The sequence below is a fragment of the Buteo buteo genome, chromosome 14 (genome assembly GCF_964188355.1).
Source record: "Buteo buteo chromosome 14, bButBut1.hap1.1, whole genome shotgun sequence".
Classification (NCBI taxonomy): Eukaryota; Metazoa; Chordata; class Aves; order Accipitriformes; family Accipitridae; genus Buteo; species Buteo buteo.
This window is the reverse complement of record NC_134184.1, coordinates 32,606,641-32,630,411: the sequence shown is the minus strand read 5'-3', so window position 1 is coordinate 32,630,411 and position 23,771 is coordinate 32,606,641. Positions and strand designations below refer to the sequence as shown.

General features: G+C 47.6%; 1 protein-coding gene across 1 annotated transcript; it reads left to right on the top strand.

Moving 5' to 3' along the window:
* The first annotated feature begins 10,485 nt into the window (after positions 1 to 10,485).
* DLEU7 (deleted in lymphocytic leukemia 7) lies at positions 10,486 to 22,047 on the top strand. Its single transcript, XM_075045842.1, has 2 exons — positions 10,486 to 10,917; positions 17,785 to 22,047. The coding sequence occupies exons 1-2, from the start codon at positions 10,486 to 10,488 to the stop codon at positions 17,989 to 17,991; spliced, it is 639 nt and encodes a 212-aa protein (XP_074901943.1). The 3' UTR covers positions 17,992 to 22,047.
* The last annotated feature ends 1,724 nt before the right edge of the window (positions 22,048 to 23,771 follow it).

Genomic DNA, 23,771 nt, shown 5'->3' with positions numbered 1-23,771 from the left:
TTTTTTAATTCACATTCTTCAATTTGTCTGTAGAAATCGCACATCTGATTGTCACACATTTGATTGAAAAACGCTGTGTGAGAACAGGTAATGCTAGATTTGGGGAAGGGTTTGCATGCGCTTCCATGGGTCGAGGCCCAGTCCTGCAAACTGCAGGCTTTTACTTAAGAAGCCACACTGAACTGAACTGAACAGCAGTCCACGGCAATGTTTGCAAGATAAGACCATGCACTGCACAAGCTCCTCTTTCTACAGAAATTAGCTTTGTATTTATGGCCTCTGCAAAAAAGCTGTAGTCTTCATTTTTACTTTTGGAAGAAAAAACAAAAACAAAACCTGAACTTCAGTATTTCCAGCAAATCTCCAAGGAAACTCCCGTCTAAATTATGCAAACCATCAAGTTTATGGCTATGGATGTTAAACTCAGTTGCTATCTAATTGTATTCATGCTTCGTCTTGAGCTGTGCGAGAGGGACTGAGCCATATTTTAATGGGATTAAAAATATAGTGTGCCCCGTGTAGAGACCCTGGTCCTCTCCCAGGACTAGATGACAGAGGGATTTGGATGGAAGTGAACAGGCTGTCATCACTTCTTTCTGTACTGAAAAACTAACTGCAAATGTAAGACTTTTCTCCCAGGCTGACCCTATTTTCTCTTTTCTGGAGCTTCCCCAGCTGGGCTGGTTGAGCCCCCCAGCCCTATGCAGCAGTCCCCAGCATCGCCCCAGCGGTAGGGGCTGCCATACGCTCCCAGCACCGACACCGACCCAACTCCGAGGAAACCTGGGGTTCACTTGGAAAGCACCCTAGGCTAAGGGAAGTCCGGGCACCATCTGAAAGTGGGAATAGACGTCACCTTTCCCAGTTCCTGTCGATCTGGACCCCGGCACAAGGTGTAGCTGGATTAATAGTGCCCATTCAGCAGGCACCGCCTGGCTTTCGTCTACGCTGCGTGGGACAAACCTCCTCCTGAGCAAACGGCACCCGTACCCCTCGGCTCAAGGTCTCCCGCAGACCTCGTGTGGTACGCCTTGCCCTCAGGTGTCATCGTTATTCTGTGTAACCTTTTCATTTCAAAGCCTCTAAAAGAGTGCAGGCCAAGGCTGCAGCCCACCAGAGTTATGATTTTACAGCAAGACCGTGAGGTCCATTATTTCACGCCCTGGATCGTGTGACATAGAAACATATGGGGGAGTTTGAGGATGGAAAGCCTGCTGGAATAGCATTAGGGAATGGTATAAGATGGAGAGAAGCAAAGCTGGCACAAGCTTGACTAAAACTATGCTTGGGCACTGTCTTGGACAGAGCTATTTGGAGAGATCCGAAACAGAGCCAGAGAGAAAATAAACCAGTGGATAGTGTGGGTAATAGAGGGTGCAGTACTGGAGCTCACTCCTGGTCCTCCTTTCCTTAGCACCACAGAAATACCCAGCGACGGCATCGCGCAGCTTGGGTCTGCTGCCTGCGCTTAACATCTGCAGGCAAGGACAGTCTGCCTACAAGTGACACTGCGCCAAGTGCTCCACGTCACTGCGAAATTTAAGAGGTACTGCTCGTACGCGGGTATGAAGAGAGCTTACGCTGCCTGCCGAGTGTCCCGTGCTGCCCTCCCAGCTCAGAGCGGTTCTTCAGGAGCACGGGTGGAGGGGCACACAGTAATTTAGCATCTCCCTCTGCCTGAAACTGCGACTGCAAGTAGGGGTGGTTAGTTATCCGCAGGATCCCACCGGTCCACGTTCCCCAGGGCCAGAAGTTCAGGTGTGCACCCGCTTTCTTGCTGCTAAGGCTCCCCAGGGCTTTCCCCAGGGCGCGTCGGCTGCGAGTGCGGACCCCCCTTTCTGGCAGGAGGGCTCGGCAGCAAGTGTGACACAACCCACACCTCCTTGGCTGAGCACCCGGTTAGCTGCTGGTGGTTTTGGTTTTCATCTCTGCTGAGGGCAGCCCTAGGGTCGGAGGGGTGGGCACGGCAGGATTCGGGGGCTTACTGTGTGCGTCTGTGGAGCGATAATCTTCCTTCAACCCGTTTCTGTGGGTTCAGGCAGACACAGCATTTGGGCACTCGCTGCCAACAGCATCACTTTTCTACTGCCTCCCTGTTCCTTCACACGTGTCTTTCTGAAAAGACCGAATGAAATGAATTATATTCCAGTTTTATTAAGTAACTTTGTTTTATGTTAGTATATGCCTCAGGATTGCCAGCATATGTCCCATTTCTGGGTATTTTTAAGCTGGAGTGAACAAGGCCCTATAAAACAAACGTGGGAAACCATCACAGTTAGCAGAAAAGATGTCTCCTGTGAAAAATGGTGACACTGAGTGCTATCAAAACCAGCCTAAAACTGCCTTCAAAAGGGCCAGGATTTTACCTCAATGGTTTGAAGAAACCTTTCCCATTTAAATGTTCTCTGACTCTGTAAATGAGCAATGTTATTCATCTTAGGTCTGTCACATAAAGAAAAAAAATGTACATATGAGTTTAATCCCTTCGTTGGTTTATAACCTTAGAACTCAGGCAGGAGAGTCACAAATCCATGTAGACATCCCCGAGTGCTGACTTTTGCATTTGGATTTCTGATTTAGTTGAAAAATGTATAAAAAAAGTTGCGTAGCCAGACAGCTCCCTATCGGCTACACATCTGTACGGGCTCAAGAGCATCGTATATTTCTGCAAAGATCTGGAATAAATTGTGCTCCACGAATTGGCCCCTCGTATGCTTGTTTCGAACAGCAGACTTGGATGAACTCATGTATCGTGGGAGCTTCAACGGCAAAACAATACCTCTTTGGTCAAATCTAGCGGGAGCTGCCATCATAAATGTGGAAGATGTGTAGATGCAGAAATAAATAATTTAGGGGAGATGGAAATGTACTTACAGATCAATATTAGTGACTGCAAGCTACATTCAGCTTCTCAGGCATCAGTTTTGCATTTTGAAAACTCTATAATGACTCTGAAGGAAAGGAGTTTCTGTGGTTGGGATTCACCCACCTGACCTCGGCCATCTAGACAAGAGGAACCTAGTCTGAGCCATCCACCTAGAAACATCATTTATAGGGAGCTTCGTGGCAGTTTGACGATGGAATATGTCACCCTGTTGTTCCTTTTCCATTCACAAAAGGGAAAATACACAGGACTCCATTTACTGTGGTAGACTTAAGTTTTATCCAGCTAAAATTAGGTATCTGCTGCTAAATGTGTACTCAGTAGACCCCTTACAATACTGACAGCAGATTTATTAGTGGTTTTGTTTATATAGTTCATCCACACCTCACTCCGAAGGCCTGACTCGGCCTCTTTCATTAGATGAACCATGTGTCTTACCCATTTTATTCACCTGACCCGACCTTGGTTCTTTAACAGCAGGATATCTGTACGCCACTTTTCTCCCGCAAACGTAAACAGCTCTCTGTTTGCAATCACTAACTCTTAACCAACAGCCAGTCTCTGGTTCAGCTGAGCGTTCACCCATCTACACTGCTCACGTGTTGCCATGCAGATTTCAAATGTAAAAGTTTGGTTTTCTTTCACGACTGGGACTCCGCGAGAGCGGGTATAAACCGCGCACAGATTTATGAATGCTGCTGTTCACCCAGCCTAATTTTTGGCTCTGCTTCAACCTCTTTCTCTTCCTGTTTTCCCAAGAACGTTCCCCCTTCGGAAGCCAGCTTCGTAAATGCAAAGTTCAAAATTATCCGGAGACTCCCCCCCACCCTCCTGGCCAGCTCGCACCCTCGCTAGGAGCCTTGCAGGTCTGTCCCAGCCAAGCCCGGTTCTTCTCCAGGTCCCTCGGGTCAGAGTCGGTTCCTCCTCCTGCCACCCGGTCGCCTGTCCGCGTGCAGCACGAGCTCGAGTCCCTCAGTGCTTTTGAGCTCGATTTCCTCTCCCTGAACTCCTTGCTGAATTTAGGTGACCCGTAACGTTTCCCAGAAGGTCCAATTATGAGTCATTTACTCTTAACACGTGAACCACCCTCCAGCACACCTGCGAAGTGAGCTGTAGCTCGCACAGGTGAGCCTGAGCCTGTAGCAGCTCCCTTCCGTGCCAAGTAACGTGGATTTAGACTTCCAGAAAAACGTAAACCATTCTCATATCCCCACTTCTCAAGACACAGGACTATATTTATTTGTGGTTTTTAATAAATAAATAACTAGCGCGGCTTACTCCTGGCTAATTATTCATATTGCTACCATTGGGTTAAGTGGTAGCAGTCTGATGAACATTGTAAATTGGGAAAAGTGTTGCTAAGAAAAGTAATCCCTGATCTCCCATCACTTGTTCCTGCCTCACAGCATCCCCCCCCTGTGTGTGCACAGCAGCCTGCATATCTGCAAAACGAGCTTCCCCGGGGAGGGAATCCATCCGAAGATTGGGGTTTTTTGCTGGGTAAGTTTAAACCCTGACCAGCTTCTCACTCCCGTGCTCTGCACAGCTATAAAGGAGGAGGTGATGCAGAAGCGGGAACACGAGGTGAGACTGGGAGAAGGTGGAACTGTGTCTTTCAGCACCAGCACCACTTTATACTGACTTTCAGTGTCCATTGAACTGCAGCTTTAATTAGTTAACCTGACGTTGCCCTTAAGGAAAATGCAAATTGCATCTCTTTCAGAGACCCAGAAAATTTTAAAAAACGATGTCGTTCTGTGGTGGAAACTGTTCTGAGAACAAAACTGTCACTTCAGGTAATTACACTGTCTTCAGTTCCTGTCAGGTTTTACTCCCCAGATTTTATGTGGAGCTCTTAGTGGTTTCAGAATTTTTAAAAAAGAAGTGTGTGTGACTTATAAACTGTCAGAACGCAGTTAGTAGTTAAAAAAAGTGTATACAGCATCTGAAACGGTTAATGCGGAATGATAAAGCTGTGCTTCACTCATCCAGGAAAAATACCAGCCCTTTCTTTACTCCAACATCAACATGTTTACCACTGGGCTGGAGGGAAGACAACACCCTAGGTATACTCTTAAGAATAAAGTTATTTTGACCTGCAGGAATTTTCATTGCTTTTACTCTCACAAATACACTACAGATGTGGATATTAGGAGAAAGCATTTGAACAGCCATAAAACTGCTACTCATTTTATCATCTACTTGTAGTCTCTGTATGATTACCCTGTCTTTAGCTCAGCAGCGCATTAGTCAGCTGTGCTCAGCACTGACACATGGCAGATGAACCGCTCTCTGCGCTGCTCCTGTGGTGCTCTAAAGCTGATAAAACTCAGCAGCTGTTATTTTCACTGGCTTATGCAGCGCGTAGTGGGTGTTCTGGTCACTTTATAAATATCACCTTTACACTTCCAAATGCTTATAAGCCCATTTATTTCTAACGGAGTATCTCCACTTAGGCGCAACGTGTATTTAGCTGGTGTTATATAAAAAGGTCGCTTCTGAGGGCAAAACGTCTCCCCAGACTGACACGTACGAGAGCGAAAATATTTTTGTATTTGTATCCTAGGAACGCACACCTAAATCTGGTGAAGGGAGAGCCACACAGGTGGAAGAGGCTGCAGCACCCGGCCGCGGCGCCTGGCCCTCGGCTGCGGACCCCCAGCCCCGGCGCTGAGCCAGCAGGACCGGCCCCGTGGGCTGGCTCCACCGCGGCCGTGCTGAGCCACCCACGCTAATTCAGGTGTTCGGCGTTTTGTTAGGGAACCGGGCTGACTGTTACGCTTTCAGGACAGGGGACAACCCCAGCTGGCCCTCCGTGGGGACACCAACCTGCAGCAGGAGAATGGGGAGAGGCTGGAAAGGAGCCGTAGGGGAAATGTGATCCTTTTCCCTGGGGGCGACCAGGAATGTGGTCCCCCATGGGCACAATTCAGGCCATTCACAATTCGGGTGAGCTGCCTGTTTTGGGGACAGCCGCAAGGGGAGCACACCCAAAATGCTGGGGATGAGCCTCATTCAGGGAAAACGCCGGGGGTATCCCCTGCTACTTTTGGAGTCAGAATATGGGCTTGGGGTACTCTGATCTAAACCGATACAGCTGTCCTGAGGTTCAACATCCAGCCGAAGCAGTGAGCAATTAAATGGCAGAAATCACACGCCTGTGCTCAAAGCTATGCTCCTGAAAGCCTCTGCTTGTTATCCACGAGCATTTCACATGGGTCTCTGAAAGTTTCTTGAGCATCTGTAATTGCTCAGCACCTGGCTGATGCCTAAGCTCCATTAATATCCACTACCCAGGTATTTCTCTGCCTAAATACCCGTGGGGCTCACCCCCATGGGCAGTTGCACAGCAGCAAAGCACCCCCCAGCACCTCCATGCTGGGCAGCAGTAGCTTTCACCCTCTTTTGTATGATGATGCTAGCTACCAGGAGAAAACCAGCAGCTTTTTGGGTGGTTTTACAGCAGAGCTAAGAAAAAAGGTGTAATCAGGACAAGTTCAATTTAGATCAACACATTCCGGGAACACACGTAGCGTGTTTCCTGGACACGCGGTCTCTCCCGAGCCTGGGTGCTCCCTAAGGTCCTGCTCCACCGGAGCCATCCCACCAGCACTGTAACGTGCAGACAGCAACAGCAGCAACCGACAGCAGTGCAGAACCCAGCCATCCCTGGTAAATCCCACTATCACCAGCTGGGGACGAAGGCTTACGGACCCACTGCCACTCCAGCTTTTAAAAAATATTGATCAGGTTCGATTGGGCGTTGGAGAGAACCGCTGCAAGATCTCAGGCTTCCCTTCCCCTCTCGCAGCCCCGACACTCGAGGGCAGCGAGAGCATCCCAAATCTGCGCCACCCAACGCTCCAGCTCTGTGTCCGCGAGGCCTCATCGTCCCGATACCATCGGCGGGTGCCAACTCAAACAAGAAACAGTCGGCACGGTGCAAGCGGGGGAAATGGGCTTCTCCCCCCACGCCGATGGAGACGGAGCAGCACGTGGCACCGGCCCCGCAGCCCCCCCTTCCCCCAGAGGCACCGGGCTGGGACGGCAGGCGGCTGCAGGTGCAGAAAAGACACGGAGCTCCAGTCTCCCCGCAGATTTCCTATGTTCCTTCCAAAGTCACAGTATTTTAATTGATATTTCTTGTGAGAATTCAACAGGTGCAACATAAATCCCACGGATTGTGCTGAATCCCACGAAACCTTGACTTTCCTTTTGGAAGGAGGAGGGGGGGAAGAGGAGTTTTCTTGCTCTTTGGGTTTTTAGCCTTGAGCTACATGAGACAGAAAAAATGCTGTATTTTCTCAAAGTGCTGCCAGATTAAAATAAGCAGCTATTCATCTTACTTTTCTGAAAGGATGGTTAACTCATTGAGAAAAACTCGTTGACCTTAAAAATACATTCATTTATAGCAGAAGTACAGTAGGGACAAACTTACCTTTTCCTTATACATCCTGGAGTGGGGAGCAAAGGCTCCTACATCCATTTCTGCCCCTTCAGACACACTCGGCAAAGCAGATGGGACAGCAGCAGTGTCAGGAAGAGAACCTCTGGATTTATGGATGCACACAAGAACGCTGTTAAAAACAGTTAACAGACCCATTCGGCCGTGGTTTTAGTTATGAGGTGAGAGGTACTAGCGGTAATGAAGGTAGATGTCACAGCATATGGTTTCTTTAGCATTAAGTCGTGATATATCTCCTCTTGGTTTACTCTCTACTTGACCGATGACTCAGTATCTTCAGGGCTCCACATGGTACATAGATAAACAATGAGCAGATAGGGAGGCAGATGTTGGAAATAAAGACAGACTTCCACTTCTCATTTTTGCAATTGTCCATGTATAATATTTCTCTAAGAAAATTCCTGATAAGGGTTTGTTAGAGGGTTTGGAGGTTTTTATGTTTTTGTAGAAAAAAAAGTTTTATAAAATGTTAATCCACCCCAAAACTTCAGACCACCTAAGAAGACCAAATCTCTAGCACTTAGAAAGTGAGCTAGCTGATAGACTGCAAATCTGTGTGTTCTTCTCCACACTCCTGTACCCACTTCTTACCTCTTTTACCTCATTTGCAGTTCGGTTTGAGTGCCTGGCACAGGTTCTGCGCTGATGCCAGGCTAGTCTGACAGTCCCCTATAGGAAGGAACAGAGGTCTGTCTGCTGACAGATGTCTATCAACTGATGGATGAGGTTTACACCTTTAGGAAAAAGGCTTATTTCTTTTAAAATCAATACTAATGATCAGCACCACAGCAGCAACAATAAAACTGCTGGTAGCAGTAATATAATGCTAACACTGATAATAATAACAAAGAACTTTACTGAGAACTTACTGAAGATCTTTAAAACCTGTAATACTAATTTATTTCACCTTGCACAGTGAGACATGTCATTTTTAAAGCAGAAATAACAAACTACGTAGAGGGGACAATCCCCCCATTCTTTCCATTATAGGTACCAAAGGGGAAGAAATGGCCCTTTATTTTCCCACAGAAAATCTGAGATTTTTCACTGAGGATGAAAAGTTGAAATCTCAAAAATTTTTGTAAATTAAAATCTAAACCAACCCAAAACACAAAATAAGGATAAACACAAGCAAAACACTTATCTTACTCCTCCTTGGTGCCTTTTGTCTATACCTTGGTTTAAAAGCAGACTGAAAAAAATTGCATTAAAAAACCCCCGCTTTAAAATATATGCTTACGTGTTTAAATGCATTATTCTGACTTTCTAAACATTTTTTCCTGGTTTTTAAACAAAACCTGATGAAAATGGATGTTCTCCAACAGGCAGTGCATGTTCATGAGTCCAGAATTTTTGACAAAAAGGTAATTTGGGGGAAATTCCTGCTTAATTCTAAGTCTCCTTTGCCCTCTTCTAAAAGCCCAAGGAACTCTAATGCCTGGCTCTTTTACTGTACGGGTCCCAAAACACATCACCATGGGAGTCAGCATCGTTATCCTCATCCCCCATAGTGGAAGCCTGAGGGACTTACCCCAGGACAAGCAGCAGACCAGCCATGGACCCCAAACGAGAACTCCCCCCCCAGCTCGGTGCTCTTTGGTCTTTGCTGTGTGACCGAAAAACGGGTCTCTGAACCGACAGTTTATCTCTCATTTATCGCGGACGGGATGGATACGCCGGCTTTCGGAAGGGATGGTGACAGCACAGCCCTGCTCTGCGGAGCAGGAGACAGACCAGCGCTTCTCCAGAGGGAATCGCTGAGAGATGTTCTGCCGAGTGACCGAGGCGATGTGGGGGGATCCAAAGAGGGAGGGACCAGGCACGGCCATCCTCAATTCCCCCTAAGAAAGCAGATTTTTCTACATTGATAAAGAATACAAAGCCGAGAGAATGCCACCTCAAGTTTAACTAGGGAGCAAGTGGAAAGTTTAGATAAAAGTCTTTCAAGGAAAAATAATGAGCAGAATTACAGTAGAAACAGTTGCTATATGGATAGGGCGAAATATTTGACAAGGAAAACATCTCTGAGAAGAAAGCACAAGGCTAGAGCTATTATAGCCTCTGAGGCCTTTTCCCTCAGACTTCTTATTTTATACCATATTTCTAAAACACAACACCCACAACTGTTTTTCTTCATCTATCAAAGCATAAAATTGCCAGTCCTTTGACCTAACTTAAATGAAGGAAGTAGCAATGTTAGGTTTAATTAAAAACAGCAAATATTTGTACAGCTGTCCCTGGTTTCACAGCACAGAAATAGGTTTAGCATCAAATCTTACAGTTTTAAATCCTCTGGGAACCATATACAAAAACATATAGGATCCTTCTTGCTCACTTGCCAAAGCCAGAAATGCCTTTTTTTGGAGTTATTTCAGGTGGGGCTCATTCAGCCTTCCCGTTTCCAACCCACTGTTTTCCTACTTGAGATTTTTTTTTTCTTTTTTCCATGCTCCAAACACGGTACTGTCAGCTTGGCAGGTTTGGATGCGTTTGATGCATTTTGGGGTTGTGATTAATAATAATAGTAATAGTAATAAAACTGAGGCTAGGCTGAGAAGTTTTGACTTAGCAGCCGCCGTAGCTTTTGGGTGGAAACCCCGAGGGCTGGACCCGCCTGGGCGTTTCCAGGGGTGTCTGCCTCTCGGTGTGGGTGCCACTGGGAGGCACCCGCTGCGGGATGCAGGAGCATCGACCAGATCCGCGCCGAACATCCCCGAAACCGGGAGGGCTTCGGAACGAAAGGGTTCGCTCCTGGCCCTTGCTCTCCTTTTAAATTACGCATTGAAACACGTTGTAAAACCCTTCAGCGCCGAGCTTTATAACGCAGCCTCTGGGGGGCTGACTCCACGAGCATCCCACCCCCTCGAACGGGCCAGCCTTGGCAAGCCCGCTCCCGGCAGGGACCACGGGAGGATTTACACCGCCTGGTGCGAAAGGCTCGGCGGTCCCGAGCCCTGCACCCACCCACCCACCCGTCCCTCCCCGGTGACCCCCAGGTTTCAACCTGCCGATGCCAGCCCCGGGGTGGGCTGGAGAGGCGGGTGGGCTGGGTGGCCACCCACCGCGGGGCCGGAGATAAGAGGGAGGGAAGGGGCCAAATCGGGTTTTAAAAGCTGCGAGGGAGGTGGGAACGCCGATGGCCGGTCCGGCCGCTCTGCTTGTGTCCATCGGGCACCAGGCAGGGGCTCTCCGCACCCTCCGGGCTGCCGCAGCCCCCCATCCTCCCCGCAGCCCCCCGCAGCCTTCCCACACCGAAACCTCCGGCACCGGCGGGTCTGGCCCGGTTTGGCGCAGCCCGGGAGAGGAGACGGAGATGAGCGAGCCTGGTGGGGCTGAGGAGCCGGAGGAAGAGAGAAAAGCCGCAGGGAAAAGCCGTAAGGAGGGAGAAGAGAGCGGAGACCCGTCTCCTCCCAGCCCCGAGCGGCTGGTGAGGCGCGGGACCCTCCGGGAGACGGCTCTGCGCAGCAAGATGTCCCGACTAGTGGAAGCGACTTCCCGGCTTGTACAAGTAGAAGAGACTCTCCTGCTCCCTCTCCTACAGCAGCATCCTCTTCCTCTCCTCCCAAAAGTAAGTAAGAGAGACAGAGGTACACTTATCTCTGGCTTTTGGCAGAAGGGCAGTGGACTGCACCCATACCTGCACGTGCTGGGTCTTGCCACGAGCACTGGAAGAGTTTCATTTACATTAATTTCCAGTTAAGTAATTTAAGCCTACAGCCTGCAAAACAGAAGGCTACTGACAGTTCAGTGTAGCTGCATCACAGGGGTTCGGGGGATAAAAACACTTTTTGGCAGAATGAAGGCTTACTGACATGCTGAGGAGCCTGGAAAGATTATTTAGGGCTTTTTCAGAAGCCAGCTTTGTATGTGTAAATTTCTATAAATGCACATAAAGTCTTAAATTATAAAGCTATTCTCCAGTTCTAAAAGAGCTGAAAAAGAACACCAGATGCAGAGATGACTGGTACCCTGCAAGTGAAACATGACTGACCCACAGAGCCCACGGCTGCTCCAGATTGACACACTGTATATCTAACACAGCAGACCCAATGAACATATACCTGAAAAAATCCTCAATTTTCCTATAAATACGATGGCTACCCCAGGAAGAAGTCTGAGAAAAAGCCTAGGTAGGGGCTTGCAATTCATGGGCAGTTCGTATCCAATTTTTAGGACCAGAGGTGCATGCCACAGAAACCCCATTAGTAGTAGACACCAGTTGCTGGGCCAGCGGAGCTAAAACTAGAATCTGCTCTTTTATGCCAACCTTCCCAGCACAGACCAGCACAATGTGGGAAGCTGGGGGATACTGAAGCCAGCAAAGATGTAACCACTTAAAGTCTCATCTGGTGGATGAATATTTGTGAACAAATTTTTGCTATGACTTCTGGTTTCTCAGTATCTTGGTGATGAATTTGAGGTATTGCAAGATACTGTTTTCAGGTGTGCTAGATCAATGTACTGAGTCCAGCTGGCTTTGTGATTGTTCACAATTTGCTAAAAATCAAATCCAAGCTATCTCAAGTCAAGATACTCATAAACTCAGTCACCAAGAATCAGAAGCAACCTTTGAACATCTGGGTCCAAATATTTTCAGTCTCCAGGAATATCCATCTAAGAGTCCACTAGGAATAAATACACCTAGAGATGGAAGGAGCAATACTGGAGTCTATGCATGACGTAAAAAGAGTGTGTTAAAAATCAAATGAAAATATTAGACATTATTCTTCAAAAATGAGAGTACAGTGACAGGTTGGACTTCTGCAATACCAATTTTCCAATAAGACTTCTTCATTGGCTCGTAATTTAAAATAAACAAGGCTAATGACATTTGGGATTTTTAAAAACAAATGCTAGCTTGATGAAATACAGCCACTTCAATGAAGGTTTTATTTTATCCCTCTGCTTTCCCAGAACTACTTTAATATCTACTTGTATGAAAGCATGTGTTTAGATACCACTGGGAATACAGTGTACTTTGGATTCTGATTTTCCTATTCTACTTGAAGCTAAGTTAGGTCCTTTTTCCACTGAAAACCCATTATCATGACCCACTGAGCTCTGGGACTTTCTCCCCCTTCCCTTCTACAATGAGGTTACATAAATTCTGCACTCGCTTTCCTCAGAACCTGCGTCACGGATAACCGACCCCTTTAATTGCGAGTAGTTTCACTGCTGCAGATTTGATTTTGAAATAAATTGGATTCCAAGGGATCCATTTATATTACAACCTGTCCATAAATTCAGATGAACAAGCCCTTAAAAATAAGCTCTAAGCCAATGAGTTGGCCCAAGTCCCTTCAAAATGGCAGCCCTTGGTAACATGTTCCTTCCACTCTCCGTTTTTGAAGGAAAGCTCTGGGTTTATGCCTCAGAGACACTCACTCATGCTAGTAGTCAGTATTTGATACTTCTCATTTATTGCTATGGTTATGCCTCTTTCAGTTCCTTCCTGACAATCCTGACTTTCCTGTTTTCCATTTGGTTTGGGGTTGTTCCTTGTTTTCCTTTTATTGGATTATGTTCTCTGTATTGGTTTATCAGCTGAACGGGTCCAAAAAATCACTCTATAAAATGGTCCCAAACCAGATAGGCATAGGCTTGAAGGAAAAACAGATTCAAGAGTTGGAAGGACAACACTGAAATAGCTCATCCCCTGTCGGTACTGGGAACAACGCTTTCTGCTGTGCCCCAGTGCCCGTTAGACAACGCTAGTCCCCAGCAATTAAAAGGTGGGTGTCAATTTCCGATGAAAAGCGACACCCTCACAAGAATCTGAAGCAAATCCTTTGCTAGCGACAGCAAGCGCGTTGCTGCTGATTTTGCCTGCGGCACGGCTGCAAAGAGGCCGCTGGGCCAAAGGGTCTGCGTGAAGGTGGGGAAGGGCAAGGGGCATCTTTCCCCCCGTCCCCGACCCCGTCGCCCCCGTCGCCCCGCTGCCCAGCCCGCTGTTTACTGCCATCGCACCCACAAGCGAACTCCTCACGCCTTCTGCCTCCATTAAGACACCCTGTAATAATGTCCGCATTTTCCCTCTCCCGTAATTACACACTGCCAAGGTGAACGGAACGGCCTTTTTTTTTTTTTTTTTTCTTTTAACAGAAATTCTGTATTTTAAGCAGCGATGCGAGTGCATTTGAAAAGGAAAAATACAAGGCATAAAAGCTTCCCGAAATAGCAGCGTGCGGCTTGCCCTGGCCGTGCTCAGGTGCAGCTACGCGTTACTCCGGCTTTTTGATAACATCCTGCCTCCCGCGCCGAAGTTACCGAGGGGTCGCGAGGACGGTACTAAATCAGAAACGTGTCGCGGATTGGACTGGGCCAACCTCGACAGCAGCCAGCGGGGAATGGAACATAAATCACGCTAAGAAGTTAAAATAGCCACCCCGTTCGCAAAACAGTCATGGTATTTTCTTTAAGGGGGGAAAGAAAATAGCGTCCTTAAAAGGCGCCAGATTGGCAGGGCGGGATAATAATAAAAAAACTTCTGACTGTGCAAGTTTCTCCTGCCCTTGTGCTCCGGTGCGGAGGAGGGCGGTCGGGGCGGCAGCTCCTCGCTCCGGTCCCGCTCCTCAGGAGAAGAGCAGCCAGGGCTGGCGCAGCCGGGCTCGGCACGGCGTTATCCCAGGGGTCTTCACCCTGGGGGATTTGCACATTTTGGGGGAGGAATATGGAACGGGTGTCTGTTGCTAGATGACATTTCTAATGGTAGCTAATAAGATTGTTTCCTGGTTGCCGATTTCCTGACACAAATCAGAGGTTGGTTCTCAGCACCGAAGTGACTCGTTCTTCCTTGTGCGAGAGATCTGAAGACTGATTCATAAATAATGGCTTAGGGGTGACGGAAACGAAATAAATTGCTTTCATTAGAATTCGCATAAAACAGCAGCAGAGTCCCTGCTCGCCACCGCGGATTGAACAAATGTGCCAGCATGCACATTTTTCATTTTGCAGCCACTGATATTATGGAGTTGTTCCTGGACCTAATAGCTTTGAATGTTCATTTTTTAAAGTAATTAATATGAAGAGTGATCCTGGAAAAAATTGCCTCACCCTCCATAAAGTTATTTGCAAGCTGTAGGCATCAGTACTCGTTTGTGTGGATATTTTTTAAATACTGACAAATGGACAATTTGAAGTTCTTCAAGTGAGGAATTGCCTCCAAGATCTTTCTGGAAGCTCAGAGGAAATACGCTTAGGTGGTTCCACTTTATTAATAGGATAGTGCTGCACTCCGCATGCACCTGCACCTGCTGTGTTAGAGAGAGGCTTTGCAGCAGCAAACCGCAGAATGAACTACACTAGGGGCTTGGGGGATTTTTCTTTCCACAGGAATAGTGACTTTACAAGAAATTATTAACAACTCCACCATTCTCGGTGGTGTATGTCCTAGGAGATACCTTGCAAATGCAACTGTTTTAGAAAACAGCAGGTGAGAGATGGATGCAGGCTTGAGGTGGGGTTTATCTGCCCCACAGCGGTTTCCCGAAGACTGAGCTGCTCAAGCCGTGTTCCCTTTAGGGTCATCAGAGAGAAAGACGGTCCAGATTCAGTCCACCCTCTAACAACCACCTAAAATGGGTCAGATAAACCATTCCTGTTGCTCCCCACTGACCATACGCAGAGCCTCTGGGAAAAAACTCTGGCTTAGACTTCCATGTGCCCACAGGAATCGCTTTCTGAAATGACCGTTTTACTCCTCCAGAAGTTGAGCAATCCTGAGAATTTATACTGGAAAAACATAAAATAGGTCAGTGGGGGTGGAGGCGCTGGATTCCCAGGAATGGACATCAGGGCTCTGGCCCTCCAGCCCTGACTGCTGGGTTTTGGCCGGCCGATGATGGAGAGCACCCGGCCCCTGGGCCAGGGCACCGCCGCTGCCGCTCGGCCTTCAGTGGAAATTTTGTCTACTAGGGTGCATGGAGATCAAGAAAAAATGTTGAGGGTTGGCAGCGGGCCGGGGTCTAAAACCTGAGCTAAAAAGGCAGCTGTCTGTAAGAGCCAGCTGTAGGAATCTGTTTGATGGGTCAGGTTGGCATCTCTGAGTAAATTAAAAGGCGGAAGAAAGCAGTTTGTGTCTTCTCTAAGGAGGTCTTTATAAAAGCGGCCTCTTCATAAACGCAAAGCAACTTGGTGGCTACTACCAATTTTATCTTAAGGTTCAAAAATAAAAGCTGGGCCACCAGAAACACCCTGAAACTTCAGCCTGCCACTGAGTGACAACTGCATGAAACAGACCCAGGGCAGTGGAAAATTTTAAGCCGTAAATTAGAGAGCCTTGAAACTAGTAGGCCATGCTGTTTTTATTCTGGGGGAGGTTCTTTATGAACTCATCTGTCTAAATGTATGGATCTTGACAAATGAAAGCTGCAGGGATGATCTGCTCCCGTCCTGCAATTGAAAACACTTAAAGTCAAATCACTGCAAATATTCCTGTTACCTTCTCTTAAATGGCAAAGTACCGCAGGAGCTCTTGCTCTCTATCAGTTCAACTCACAAGGGCCCTATTTCCTGAGTTAAAACAGAAAGAATTTTTAGTCTGAAACTTTTTCTTTTCCTTCACTTAGTTGCTGCCCACTTTTACTGAAAAGAGAGAGATAAGTCAAGTTTTTATTCTCTGTCATGTATCCTAAAGCTCCCATGTGCTGGACACCTGCAAAAGCTGGCAAAGCTAGCTTGTTTACTTAGTGCAATTTATTTGACCTTTTAATATATTTGAGTAAGGATTTTATACCTAAGGCAACTTTACAGAACAGATTTGAAAGGTGACCTTCAAAGGAAACATCAAAACCTTTCTGAAAAAGGAAACTTTGGAAATATATGTGAAAAAGGCTGCTTTTCAGCTAACCTCCTGACTCAGGACTCCCTGGCTTTTCGGCACAGGGGTGTGCCAGAGCAATGAGTTCACCGTGCCCACAGCAGACCCACGACCACTACCGTACAACACCTAAGGGCCCGAGAATGGTGTTGGATGGCTAGTTTTGGTATTTCCATAGTGAATGCCTTCTATTTGCTGGGTGGGACAGTCATTCAGCACTGGTTTTGATGTTAACCCGCATTTTAGTCCTCCAACTGCAAATCCTTTTTGCTGTTACCATTATGAAGCTGGGATTGTCTAGGTGAAGGTGAAATGGAGTTTTTGAAACTGGTTTCTTTGTTGTTTTTAATAACAAAGGTAAACCCCACAATAAGTCTGAACCTTCATGCTTATAAGAATAACATTAAAACTAAATTTCCTCTCAGCTAAAAGCACAGGCTGCTACTAACTAGAAGAGTAAATACATCAAGTGAAGGAGGTGAGAGGTGCCAAAATCTGGTGTGCACCGCATGCTACAGGAGAAGGTTCCCCCGTCCCCTGCAGCTTGTCCTGGAGCGTTCATTGCGCGTGAGACCTCACGAAGGCATAGGCTGTGACTGAGACCTTGCTTGCACGTAAATTTGGGGACGACAGAAGCTGATCCTGCTGCCAGAAGATGATGTCTTGTCTTCTTCACCTCCAGATGCTCACTCCCAGCACCCAGATGCTCCTCTCTTTGTGCTGACACAGCCCTCTCCTAGAGCAAACCAGGCTGGGGAACCATTGCAAGTTAAAGCTCTGCTTCTACCAGCTGCTCCTACCCCTCTTTTAGGGAGAGATAGGAGCAGATGGGGGTCAGGGGAATGTTTTCTTTTAGTAGTTGTGTAAATGTGCGTAGTAGATGTGCACTCCCTTACAGGTCTCACAGACCTAGGCTGGCCCAGCTCAATGGTAGGCAGAAGGTTGCCCCTGCTGTAGGCAAGGTCCTCCAGCCAGCAGCGCTACCGGTCCTTAGGGGAAAACTGGCTCCCCTTAGCTTTTTTCTAAACACAGGGGTTTCCACGAGCTGCAAGATAAGATGTTGGTTTGGCCGGGTTAAGGAATGCGTTGGCCCCGTGCAGAGCATTTCCCTCGCAGGGGCCGGTGTCAGAGCAGCACTTCTCCTGCTGCGGGCCATGCTGCACCTGAGGGACTGGGAAGTCTTCATCATGCGTGGAAGTGATGCTTCAGCCAGGGTTGCTGTCACACAGCCCCCTCCGGAGCCACCGGGAGCTCTCCAGAGGCATCTGGACGTAACATTTCCCTGAGGTCCTGTGGGGTAGGGGGAGTTGAATTGCCTGAGGACTGCTACAAAAGGTCTGTCTGGTAGAAACAGAATTAAAAAACAATACGTTGCTGATGCCTGGGGAAGAAACTGCCCCTTAAAAGTGAGTTGGTGAAACTGGTACCCAAGGCTTCCTGCCAAGACAGCTTGCAGCAGTATTTAATGGTTACACTACATGCATCTCAGAACTGAAGATGTTTTCCACTAAATCAGAGATGAACATTCATGATTAGGAAGTTTCCACTTAGAAAATCATACCTAGAAAACTTGGGGAGCACGATTTTTCACTCACTTCTTTTTGCTTTTGCTTTTAGGATAGCATTGAGTTTAGAAACATCTGTAGTCATATGGCTTTACAAAGAGAGGGGCAACAATTTGAGAGAGACTTACATGAAGCCCACCAGTGTTTGAAGACCATCATTGAGAAACTCATCTGTTCATTGGCAGTTTTCCCCTCAGATTCGTATATCCCGGTCCAATCTGCTCTGAGACAAATCCTGCAAAATCTCCTGGCAGTGTGAAACAGCAGGCTGCTTGGCCGAGGAGCGAGTAAGGCCTATGAGCTGTAATGGTCCTATAAAAATAACAGGTAACTTGAAAGGTGAATCCCGGAGATTTTACTGTAGCAAGAGTTCCTGCTGACTTTACATCAGTGAAGAAGTCCCAGTGGAGATGGTGCTCCTGCAAAGTACTGAATAGCCTTCTCATATCACGCTCATACCAAAGTCATGTTAATGGGAGCTGGGAACATCTCCAGAAGTTGCTCTGGAGGAACAGGAATTCATCCTTAACTAATATTCTCAAAATGAATACAGAAAGGTGGAGGCTGAGAAGACAACCATCAGAAATCTCTCTTCTCATCACTGCTCAGGAAAATGTGTTTTCATGTAATGCTTTATGAAGTAGACACTTGAGAGAGACAGAGAAAATACCATGCTTAACTATGGACTCTTTCATGAGAAGGTATACAGCCTGATTATGCTGTGAATAAAGACAGCCTGCTAAATCTTTACTGCTTTTTACCAACAAACCAATGGAAAGGTGAAGGTGCAGTATCTTCCGTTGAGAAAAGAGAAAAAAAAGAAGAAAAATATGTGGGACCAGTGGGATCAATCACTTTAAAGCAATAAAAGGTCTTGGTAGATGATTCAGTGGAGGTGAATGGAAAGCAAAGCAAGAGAGGCATTAACACCGCGAAGCAAAGGTATTTATAAACTGAGGTGAAACATTTGTGAAGATTGCTTTGCAGGGCTTTCTCAGCCCCCGTGACTGTGCAGCAGACAGCATAAAACTCTGCTCTTCTACTGCCAAATCAGGAGGGTTTATGAAGTCACTTACTTCTGTCAAACAGCTGCAGCTGTAATGCTGAGAAGAGGCATTCCCCCCCTCTTTTTGCAATAAGATTTAATGTCTGTGTGATTGCTGAGCAGGAATAACGGCTTGTAAAACTTTTTTTTTTTTTTCAAAGGGATAAATTAAGCTCCTTTTAACAGTGATTTGGGTAGTAGGTGAGGGAATTTTGTAGACCATGAGATAGAAAAGTATCTCTTTCCATTGGCTGGAGGAGTGAATTTCCACATGTGATTTTTTTTCTTTTTTTTTTTTTTTCTTTTTTTTATATGTGATCGTGAACATCATCAGCTGAATACTTTCCGAGTGTGGTTCCATACTCTGATTGATTTGCCATATTTTATGTTCACACTTTAAATGTTACACTGGTATCATTCTCACAGCTATAATTAAGGCTACCTCAAGACACTTATTCACTGGTTCTTGGTGTGAATGCAGACAACTGCCCTGGGTTGAAATTTTGCATGGGATGTCTCAGCTTAGAATTCATTTAGAAATGGGAAGAAAAACCACAGAGGTCAGGCCAGCACCAGACATCTCCTATCTTTTTCTTTTATGTGTGACTCCCTCCCTCAAGGGAAGAGGGAAAAAGGCTCCGCTGGGAGCAGAACACGCTGGTGTTTGCCAAAATGTTGTGATCTCCAGGGCAACGCTGAGCATAACGGCAGGCAGCACGCAAACAGAGGGGATGCACACAAAGGTGTTATACACATCCCTACACAGGTACTAGTGAGGGTGTCGCTATTGTCGTTGGCACCACCCTGCCCAGCGAAGGGATGGGGGCCTGAAAAAACCCTGAGAAATGAGTCTTTTGGCTATTTTCTAATGTTATCCCCTCGGAGGAGAGATACGTGGGCAGCGGAGGGGCCAGGGGAGGAAACCTGGGTGAAGGCAGCTGCAGCCCTGAGGTCTCCCCCGCTTTGCAGAGCTCAAAGCGGTGCCATCGCCTTCCCCCCCTTCGGTGTGACAGCCACCCACCGCGGCCCAGACCCCTCTGGCCCTGGCTGCGAGGGGCTGCGTCTTTATTTCCAACCATTTAGGCAGGTCGCTCCCTGGCTTTCTATGGCCGTTTCTATCAGTTCACTCAATCTGCTCTCACACACGAGCACCCTATTACAAGGTCCGTGTTCCAATTCCTTCAGCAGGGCATTAGTCCCAAGCACAAATGGTTTTATCTCCAGTTTCATTAAAAAGTCATTTAAAAGAAAAGCTTCCCCGAGGGCTCTCTACACCCCTCACTTGTATCCAGCTCAGTGCACTGAAATCCTGGTCTGAAGATCAATAGCAAGATCCCGTTGACTTCACCAGGGCCAGAATCTGAGCTATGCTCTCCAGGTCAAAGCTCACATCATCAGCGTTGCTGACAGGGTCGGCATCATGAAGGCTGTGAAAAAAAAAACACCCAACAGGCTGATTTCAATCTCTTTGCCTAGTCACATGCATGTGCGCACAAAATTAATGACCAAGTACGGGGGAATGAAAGCATTTGGCAAGTAATTTTCTCTTCAAGCTTCTAAGAAAATAGCAAGCGCTACAGATTAAAAGTACATTACATCTAAAAAAATACTCCGGCCACAGTCCCACAAATTGGACAGGTTCCCTTCTGGATAGCTCTAGGCCTGCAGAGATCCCTAGCAGGTAAGAAACACAAGACCCAGAGACTTAGGGGAAATTTAGGCATCCTGAATACGACCCTTCATGTTTTTTTTACAAGAATTAGCATTTATGCTGAAAATTTCCAGAACTCTTTCTTTCTCAAACATTCCCACTTCAAATGAATATTTTGATTCAAGATCGTTTAAAAAGAAAACATTATTAAATTCTTTGAAATTCTGGCTAGAAATTTAAGAATCCCTTGGGAAACTTCATCTTGCATCGGACTATGCAGCACAGGTTTTCAATCCCTCTCCTTGTCCTCGAGACGACGGTGCAACAGAATGGGAGGGTGATGGGTTCTCAGGCCCTGAGTCTGCAAGCACTTTGGGTATGGTTTCACGACTCAAAGTGCTCACATTACTGTGGTTTAATAAGTTACCACCCATCAGCTGAGCTGCAGCAACTGCCTGGGCACATACAATTAGCTCACCCTAATTGCAAAATGTGCAACTCACCCCCTTTCAGGAGATGGGTGCAGCTGCACGTTTATATCAAATTACCCCTTGGCACGTTTGAGGCTCAAGGCCCCGTCTCATCATACCTTAATCGAGATGAAGCGTGGTAGAAGATATGAGCATCCAACGTGCCCCCGGGGTGGGGATTCACAGCTCGCCCGGCCCCGTGGCCTCGGTGGGCTGGCGGACCCCCGCCACGGCGAGCAGCCCTTGAGCTGGGGTGTGAGCTGCCCTCTGCAGTGTGTTGGAGAAAATCACCTGAAATGTGCCTTCCCACCTCCGACATGGGCAGCAAGGATGGTGCAAGGGAACCTGCTGCCCCGAAGCAGCTGCCCTCGCTCAGCGGTGGCTATGTCACCGGCTCGTGCGTCACACGTACTGCCGCCGCACCTAAAAAAGCTGACTTTTTTTATGCTACGATACTCCACTTTGGGTTCAGATGGAGAACGAACACCGTTTGCACCTCTGTGATTTCATATACCCACCCCAACATCCTGCTCCGGAGCATCTGTGTTTCAGAGCTTTCCATATGCATCTTCTCTTTTCTGTTGTGCTTCCCAAATAACACCACCCAATTTAGCACAACTGCTGTGCATATGATCCACAAAATCAGCCTGTTCGTCTGGGTTATGTATCTACATCTCCTGCTACCAGGCATTTGATGAAACAGCTTCCTCCTCCTTACCAGTGCTTTTGGGCTTTGATGACTCAAATCCTTACTCCCGTGAGCAGCCCGCGATTGAACACATACTCTCTTGTTTCAACGGGGTCTTCCTACAGCAGCGTCTAAAGGATCAGGATGTTCCCCACCAGCATCCCAAAGAAGCCCTGAGCATGAACGTATCAACGATTCTATCTGATAAAAGTATTCTCCTATTATACTTGGCACATGAGGCTCAGGTTAACAAATGGGGTAAAGTAGTGCAGGAAAATAGAAAATGTGTATAGTAACACAGTAAACATGTACACACGCACCCTTTTTATTGCGTGTGTAGAACTACTGGGATTTTATTTCCAAAATCTAAATATCGATGAAATTTCAAGACTGAAAAAATAAATTAGAAAAAAACATTAATGATTTCTCAGTAAATATTTTTTCCTAGATAAATTTCATGCTAACAGCCCTGCATTTTATTTTAGCTGCTTGAAATAGTTTGAGATGTAAATCGGAAAAGAAGTCTGGAACACTTTTTTCCAGAAGGTGTTAGTTTTTGCTTTGACCGGTCCTATCATCTAGGTAACCTTTTTACATCCCTGTAATAAATTTCATCTGTCTTTCACCTTTGAGCACTGCACCTGCGCTCGTGAATCCCTATTCTGGGACTGCTTTAGCCTTCCAGGCTGCTGACCAGCTTCAAACAAGCACAGCGGCTTGTTTGTCAAACATTGAAGTGAGTTTCCTTCACAGCCAACTCCAAATACTTGGTCCTAGATCGATGCCAGGCTCAATGTGCACTATCCGACGGACAACCACAGCTAGAAATTGAGTATTTTTAACAACTTTAAGCTGAGTATCCCATTGCTTAGAAGTAACAGTCACTTTGAGCCTATCCAGACAATTCAGAGGTTGCTAAATTTGTGTTTAGTTATGTGCAAATTTGCATGTGCTACAAATACGTCATGCAAAGCATCCAAAGCTGCTCTAGGAAAACTCCTTTTATAATTGCACCCTGCCACAGCATGTTCTGGTTTCTCTTAGCTTTTTTTGTGGCCACTACAGAAGGCCAGCACGCAAAGAGCGCCGTTACAATAGCGGCATCAAGCAAGCAGTGGGAAGAAAAGTTGTCAGAGTCAAGTTTTCCTGCCAGCCCTTCGATTCACTCCCTTTTGCAGAAGCACAACGTGAAAGTTTTTAATTCCATGATTACAAACTCCTCAGGCGAAGGCTCCCGCTCCACGGCGTGCACAGAGCGGACAGCGTTCCCCCAGCGAGCAGCGGCGTGATATTTAGCTCAGCATGCAGCTCGGCGTTTGCTGCCCGCTGCTCTGCGCCGGGGAGGCGGTGGGAGGCTTTGCTGTTTTTGCGGAGGAGGAGCTGCGGCACGCAGGGACGACAGCCCAGAGCTGCCAACCGTTTGGTGGGCCCAGCCGGAGAGCACCTCAGCTGCCAGAACGCTCGGTGCCTCCCGTGGTCCTTGCTGAGCCCCTGTGGTCTTCGCCGAGCTCCCGTGGTCCTTGCTGAGCTTCTGTGGTCCTCGCTGAGCCCCCGTGGTCCTCGCCAAGCTCCCATGGTCCTCGCTGATCTCCTGTGGTCCTCGCTGAGCTCCCATGGTCCTTGCTGAGCCCCTGTGGTCCTTGCTGAGCCCCTGTGGTCCTCGCTGAGCCCCTGAGGTCCTTGCTGATCTCCTGTGGTCCTTGCTGAGCTCCCGTGGTCCTTGCTGAGCCCCTGAGGTCCTCACTGAGCTCCTGTGGTCCTCACTGAGCCCCCATGGTCCTCACTGAGCTCCTGTGGTCCTCACTGAGCCCCTGTGGTCCTTGCTGAGCTCCCATGGTCCTCACTGATCTCCTGTGGTCCTCGCTGAGCCCCCGTGGTCCTCGCCAAGCTCCCGTGGTCCTTGCTGAGCTCCCATGGTCCTTGCTGAGCTCCTGTGGTCCTCGCCGAGCTCCCGTGGTCCTTGCTGAGCTCCCGTGGTCCTTGCTGAGCTCCTGTGGTCCTCACTGAGCCCCCGTGGTCCTCACTGAGCTCCTGTGGTCCTCACTGAGCTCCCGTGGTCCTCGCCGAGCTCCTGTGGTGCTTGCTGAGCTCCCCTGGTCCTCACTGAGCCCCCGTGGTCCTTGTTAAGCCCCTGAGGTCCTTGCTGATCTCCTGTGGTCTTTGCTGAGCCCCCATGTTCCTCGCT